We start from the raw sequence: 7996 nt of genomic DNA on the forward strand, positions 1-7996 counted from the left end.
AATATGACTTTTTTAAACAACACATAATTACATATTTATATATACTATAAGCTCGTATATATATATATATATATATATATTTGACCTCATGCCATTCTAATGCTTCTGATAACATAAAAAAAGGTCTGCACAAAGGTGAAAAAACTATAATCTAATTCAAACATATATAATAAAGTCTAACATGCAAAATTAATAAAGTTACGTTTGACATGAGAAGCTTTTTCATTATTCTTTTTGTTTAAATGTCTAATAAATCTAAGGCTTTGAAAAAAGTCTATGCCCTTTGTTTGATTGTTCCCTCTCTCTATGCAACTCTGTATCAACTTTTTTTATATCCTTTCTTCTCTTCATTTATTTTCTTTTTGTAAAAGCTTTTCAGAATATATAGATATATACAAGGATGGTGCTATGGTGGGGACAATTTTTTTTTTTTAATTATTTTGAATAATTAGTATTTTTGTTTTTAAATTGTTTTTGTATTATTGCTCTCTAAGATATACTATAATTTAAAAGAAAATTACTCTATATATATATATTTTTAATTTACGGTTTGGGTTACTCCGGTAATTTTTATGTGGGTTACTATGTGAATTTTTGTTGCGATTTAGGTTGTTCCGTTAGTTGCTGTGAAATTTTTTATGTGAAATTTTATAAAAATGCAAAAAATATTATTTTAATGTATAAAAATAAAAAATCCATAATTTAAATGTATTTATCAGTTTTAATCCATTATATCGCTCATTTTACCCAAAAAAAAAATATAATAGAATTAAGGATTAAATTAATATAAAAGTTATTTAGAAGAGTTAATTTATAAAAAGTTTAGGAAAAAAATATTAATTATTTTATTATTTTTAATGTATGTTTGAAAATTACAGTGCTTGCATTTTGAAATAAAGGTCAATTGTATAGGGTACGAATTTATCAATATATGTTGATATATAATGTACAAATCATTATTATAATAGTAATAATAATTAGGTCAATACAGGTTAAGAGGAAAGATAAATATATAAATAGGGTTTAGGTTGACCAGTAGAGGTGTGGGTGTGATTTTGAAAAGGTAAAATAGCATTAAACAGAGGGCAAAGCCTAGAAGAGGCATGACCTAGAAATTGCAAAGCTCGATGCATGGAATCCACTCTTTTTCATGATTGTGAGCTATTGGTATTGGGGTTCAAGTGGGTCTGCTCTACCCTCACGTAATAAGGCTTCAAACTTCACTTAATATTATTGCGTTTTTAACTTTTTTTTTTGGATAAAGGAGCACCAATCATGCTAGTTGGTGCAGCTAAAGACTATACAACAAACAACCCTTCCCATTAACTAGTCACTCCCTAATATTATATAATATGACAGTAGGGTTTACTTATTATTTGGGTTTGATTTGCATTATCATAGTGTTTTAAGAAATTAAATTAGGTAAACAATACTTTGTTTTATTATGTATGTATGTTATATAAAGGATAGTATTAACTAGTTTATACATAATTAATATATATATATTTGGGATGTTAAGCAAGTACGTAATATATATTTGTATATAATTGTTACTAATCATTATCCATGTAAAATATACATGTATTTTGTATATATAAATATATGTATTTCTTTGATTCTCTACAGCTAGGTAACACGTGATCTCTCTACTGATATATATGGAAAAATAAGGGATATATGATGATAATTAATGATTTGAAAATATATGGAATATGAAAGGCTGTGTTTATTATTTTCATATCGAAAAATGATAATAATGCTGACACCTTGTGTATGCCACGTGATAATGTGTGTGTCATCTTTGAGAGAGAGAGAGAGAGAGAGAAAAGGGTTATTGTATATTGTTGTTTGGTGGAAGGAAGGAAGGAAAGGTTAATATTAGGAAAGTTAAAATTAATGTGGTGGGGAGGACTACGAATGTGTTTTGAGTTTCAAAACAAGAATGATGAGGTCGATGACGATGTCTATTGATGTTGATGTGGGGTAGGTCTCTTTTCACCTCCCACACTGTCATCTGATTCTCTCTCTCTCTCATATCTCATTTTTGGTTGATGAGTAGTGACAAATCTCCCTTATTTTCTTTTTAGACAAGTAAATATATATAATGTACGTTTATGCATGTCACAAGTGAGATCCATTATTTGTTGTCACCAACAACAATTATACATATCTATATATTCAAGAAATTCACATATAATTCAAAATTAAGTCCATAGCATACATGTATAATTCATTTATACATATATATATCCCGCTAATACTTTAAACCTTGTTGTATTAATGGACAATTCAGATCATTTAACAGTACACTTAAAACTAACTTCAATTTTAGTTATATTAAAAAAATAATAAAAATTAAATTTAAAATATAAAAAATTTAATTTATCATTTAACAAAATAAAGAGAAGAGTTCGATATGTAAATTTTGCAAAATATACAATCCTAGACGATATGAACCAGTACTGAAAATTTAATTAAAATAATTATTTGTGTTTAAACTGAGTTTTTAACATTATAAACTATTCAATTTTTCCTTAAAATTCACCACATATATATATAAATTATATAAATACATCTGTGTATAATAAAGTGGATCTCATGCCATGTCTTATTGTCGTGTCTTTCCCACGATAGCGATCTTATCTTGGGAACTTGAGTGAATATGTCCGGAAATCATAGTTTCCATACGACCTAACTTTACCATCTTTATAATATGTAGAATTCTATGATGATTTCTTTGTGTTTCATGATTTACAGCAATTACTTTGTCTTCTTGTGTTATATAATATATATATATATATATATATATATATGTGTGTGTCTTTTTGATGTTTCTGTCATATTCTACGATCAGCTAGGTTTCACCTTAATTTGAATAAACCAATAATCCCACATAATAATACAACAGCAAAACAGAAAGCTCCAGCTTAGGTTATACAACCCTCGATCAACTCTTCTCTAATATAGTATAGCTATGCTTATTGGATAATCCTAAAGCTCCATTTTAATTATGCTATAGCTAAGTTCACTTTTGCCACACTGCATATTTATTGCCAGAAGTTGCTAGTGTCCACTCCCTTCCAGCAGGGCACCAAGAGCCCTCCCCAATCTTCATACAAACATTCTCACCAATTACTGCAGAATAGAGGTTAGGCTGAGCTTCCAGGATTCTAATGGATGATCGGCTGTGAATGTCCTGACGCTTTCGAATTTCAATCTGTGGAGTAGAAATAAAACATAAAGTTTCACCAAAGCATGAATAATTTACTTGGTACACTATCAAAACAAAAACTAGTGTCCTACCAGCTTCACAATTTGATCATGAATAGAGCTTCCCCAATCGTAAAAATGGTCATAGAAAACGGTTGGTATTCCTGGGTGCGTGAGTATGTATGCGTAACCCTGTGGAAAGCATTATAAATATAGACTTAAGAAAGATATTGTTCATGTCTTTATTAAAGCTCACATATTGTGTAACAAGTTGAGCAGTATAGCATAGAAAACTTAAGTTCAGTGCGATACAAAGACTCAATCATTGAGTTCAACTGATTTTTGCTGTTATTTTACTATTTACTCAGTCTGGATTCCTAACTCATATAGAGCAAGAAAATACAGTAAACGAAACAAACACCATAAATTATTGTTCTGGTTTAAGTTGTATTCCTAACTCATATAGAGCAAGAAAATACAGTAAACCAACACCATCATATAGAGAGGAAGAGCGTCGTCATTTTAGATAAATTACAATTATGTTAAGAAACTATGAAGTTCACATTAATATGTTGACAAAAAGGATTAAATAATATGAATTCTAGGAATCGCAAATCATGTGCATAACAAGTTACAAGCAACATGTATTATGTATACATACCTCCATTATATGATTACTAGGGAAGGGCCAATGAGCCTGCAAGATAAGAAGTGACAAAAAGTGAGCACTTCCTTCTATTTCTAATTCTAATTTCAGTAATAATGATCCATCAAACTAAACATAAAAGAAATGAACATGACCACCGCGATTAATATCAGGCAAATAAGCCTGCAATGATTATTTCTGTAATAGAGTTATATATGCCATAGCTGAATTTAGTGGAGCCAATAAAAGTGCTCCCCTTAAACACGAACCCTTGACTTGTTTAATACACTCAGTTATGAGCCCAACACACAATTTTTGTGCCTTTGCAAGTTTTTCATACTCAGTTGGGAAAAAGAAACTACCCAATCATGTGGAAGGGACTGATCCAAAAGCGTTATATTTTTATTGTTTAAAAATTAATCTCAGTTGAGGTTTAATACCTGCGTTGAGCCTGTATCATGGTTATCTAAAAATGTAACAGCCCTTGATGGCCACCATCCCATCAGACCTGGTGGCTTTCCCTGCCGATCACGTAGACGCCAGAATTGTCCTTTCACAGCTTCCTGAATAGAACATGAAAATATACATCCTTAAAAAATGAAAAAACAAACTCAAAGAAGTGATTGATCAAAGCTGTCATTCTTTTCATAAATGAACTTATATCATTGGTATGCTCCTCGAGCAAGACAAGGAGATCATTGTCTTCAAAAAGTCTGATAGTAACATGTTGAGAGGAGGCATCATAACAGAGAAATGAAGATACATCTCTCATATAGCCATTTAAAACATATCTATAAACACCAAGCCATGTTGATCTTTTCTATAGATGTACCACCAGAGTTTCTCTTAACATTTTGTATGAAATTGAAAGATTTTCTTTATCGGTAATTGATATAACAGTAAAAATTCTCAGATCATGTTCATTTGGAATTTACCTGAAGAATTCCCTTAGTTGTGAAGTCAAATGCAGTTGAAAGCTGTCCTGTTCCATCAATCCAATTCACAATACGCTGCCGATGGCTATCTACAGGTGATGGAAGCCAAAACATTATATTAACGCAAAAGATATTAAACTATGACTACATGCTTAATGCCATCAATTTTGAAAATATGTATTTTACCTTGGTTGTAGTCCAAGGAATGACCATTGTAGTTGCAAGAATCCCAATATTCCCCAACAGAAAATAGTGGCTTTGCTCCCTCTATGTACTCTTTGACATACTTTGCAGAATAACTAATTGTTACAAATAAGAAAATTTCAGAAGCAGACAAGCATGATTAAACCAATATAATACCTCGTATCCTTACATAATCTTACCCTCTTGCAAAGTCAAAACGAAAATCCTGAAAGCCAACATTATGCCGCAGCCACCGAAGCCATGCTGTAACATCCTTTCGAACAAAATCCTGGCTGTGATCAATGTTTGGAACACCATGGAAGTTGTCCCCAGTACTCCGATTACCCTTTAATGTGAAAAAATATGAAAGTTTTAAGAAAAATCAATTATGTAAATCATGCACAGTGAAGTAATTTTACTGCATGAAACCTTATTAGTATTACCAATCCACCAGTACAAGATGTAACTGCACGCTCATCCCATGACACTGGAATTCCATCATAACGGTTATACATTCCACCATGTCCCTGGGTAGTACCAACACGATGATTGATAACTATGTCAGCCATAGCCCTAACTTTATGCTGTTTCATTTTTTGAAGCAGAGCTTTTAGTAGATGCTCAGAACCATATGATGAATTGACAGAGTAAATGTTCTGTGGAAGATAGCCTATTTTAAACATACATTAAAGCCAAGTCAAATATCTGCTGAGAGCACAGTATAAAGGTCACATGTGTTGGTTGCTATATACCTTCAGGGGAGAACGAATGAGTTGCTGGTGGTAACCATGCTGACGTAAATCCAGATTTTGCAATATCAGGAACTTTTCTTTCTAAATTTTTCCACCAATCATGCTTATGAGACTCCCAATTGAATGCCTGTATGGGTCATCAATGGTCAAATGACTCAAATCATAAGCTTCATAATTTCAAAGCTTGCTAGTGTATCAAAAATAACTAATAAAGAGTGGAGATGAACATATTACTAAATCCATTCTATACACTGCACTACACTCCAATTATAATTTAGATTATTCATCACTTATTAACATCAGCCCTACACATAACTTGGCAATATTTACATGCTCTGTGAAGCAATTAACATAGATTGAGATAGTCAAAATTACCTGAAAAAGTACCTCTCTTCCACTGCGAACCAAGGCACCTGCATACAAGGAACCCAAAAACATTACTCATGTAAAAGTATTATAATAATACCCTACATCATCCTTTAAAACCGAGACTTCTTTAACTTGGCTACCATCTAGAAAAATTCAAACATTACTCCATTTAAGGTCCTTGCCCCTTTATTTCAAGCCCCTTATTCAATCTACATTGTTGGTATTCAACCCAAATTATACTTTCGAGCTTTTGTCTCCTTATCTTGTTTGTGTGTACTAAACTTCCAAAAGAATCAATCAAATGAAGATAAACGATTGTCTTTTTTTGGTATCTTTTGCAAAATATTGAATTTAAACAATAAACGATTAATGAGCTCATACCAATATCAGTTTGCTGATTATTATCTTCAAAACCCTGCAATACAAAACAAGGACGATAATAAGAAACAATATTAACTCCGGCCGAACTAATTTTTAATAACTCAATGCTTTGAAGGGTGTCTAGGAGAATACATTGTTGATATAACCCATCTGATCAACTCAACGTACACTTTCCAAAGCTTATGAAGTTGAATTGAAAAGAAATGGCACAAAGAAATTTCCTGCGTACAATCAATCACTCAGCAATATAACAAGGTACCAAATTAAATACAAAAAAAAAAAAAATAAATAAAAAAAAAAACCCTAACTCAGAAGAAGAAGAAGCGTACCAAAGGTAGCGATCAGCGTGAATTCTTCTTTAACTCAAATTGGACTATAAATAAAGGAACAAAAGTTTTGTGGCAAAGATGAAAGCTGGAAAATTCAGAATCGAATAAAGAAAATTTTGAGAATATTAGATTTGAGCCCTTAAAATCGATTCGGTGATAGAACCGCACCACCATGCCCAACTCCACTCGGAGATTCTGAATGGGGTTTTATTTGTAGCAGCAAAAGCAATGGGAAAGGGAGGTGGTGCGATCATTTTCGAAGTCTGAAGCTGAAAGGGCAGAGAACAGAATTAACAACACTCGGAATTGTGGCGCGAGAATTACACTCCAATAACGGCCTCCGACGTGTGGTGTTGTGGACCCATATTTTCAAGCATTTAAATAAGAGATTATTTCACAAAAACATACCAACAACAAAAAAAAAAAAACATTATAAAAATACGGTTTCACAGAATTTTAAATATTTTTACGATTTTTTTTAATTTTATTTATAGAAAATATGATCTTTTTATGTTGTAATCTTGTTAATTTGTTGTTGATTTTTTGTTATATGAATGTTATTTTTTGTTGTTATTTTGATGTTAATTTTATGTAGTTTTCTTATTGATTTTTTGTTGTTTTCGTGTTATTTTTGAAAAACCGTAAAGATGTAAAAAAATATTCTTTGAACGTAAAAATGTAATTATTTTACATAAAATGGTGCCTTATGTAATTATTCCTTTAAGTAACCTCTTTATTTCTGATACTTGAAAAAAAATTAGTCTAATTTTTTATTTTTTATTTAGTTATTATTTGAGACCACTGAATTATAAATTTTAAAAAAATTCTAAATAAGTCTGATTGGTTTTTTTAAAATGCATAGTTAGTAATGGTTTAAATTTTATTTTTGGTATTGTAAATTATTCAAATTTTTTAAAAAATTTACAAGTAGTTTTAAATAGTTACAATATACGATTATAAAAAAAAAAAGTATTTTTTATTTTTACACTTCTAAATATTTTTTTTTACATTTTTACAGAATTCTACATAAAAAAACCCTATTGCAACTAGTGCTGCAACTTAAATCGCAACAAAAAAAATCTTATAAAAATTCCTATTGCAACTAATCCTGCAACCACTTTAAAAACCCAAACCGTAAATTTTTTTTTAAAAAAAAAAAGAAAGTTAAAAAAACAGTATATAAAGTAATAA

General features: G+C 30.6%; 1 protein-coding gene across 1 annotated transcript; it reads right to left on the minus strand.

Annotated features, from left to right (window-relative positions):
- Window positions 1-2870: 2870 nt before the first annotated feature.
- Window positions 2871-7163, minus strand: LOC115714139 (probable alpha-amylase 2). The gene is made up of 13 exons (XM_030642704.2): window positions 6806-7163; window positions 6609-6697; window positions 6477-6510; window positions 6102-6139; window positions 5727-5853; window positions 5418-5644; window positions 5175-5320; window positions 4978-5090; window positions 4792-4880; window positions 4297-4419; window positions 3872-3907; window positions 3304-3402; window positions 2871-3217 (listed from the first exon to the last, which is right to left on the minus strand). The coding sequence occupies exons 2-13, from the start codon at window positions 6624-6626 to the stop codon at window positions 3026-3028; spliced, it is 1242 nt and encodes a 413-aa protein (XP_030498564.1). The 5' UTR covers window positions 6627-6697; window positions 6806-7163; the 3' UTR covers window positions 2871-3025.
- Window positions 7164-7996: the final 833 nt, after the last annotated feature.

Source organism: Cannabis sativa, chromosome X, assembly GCF_029168945.1.
Source record: "Cannabis sativa cultivar Pink pepper isolate KNU-18-1 chromosome X, ASM2916894v1, whole genome shotgun sequence".
NCBI classification, from domain to species: Eukaryota; Viridiplantae; Streptophyta; class Magnoliopsida; order Rosales; family Cannabaceae; genus Cannabis; species Cannabis sativa.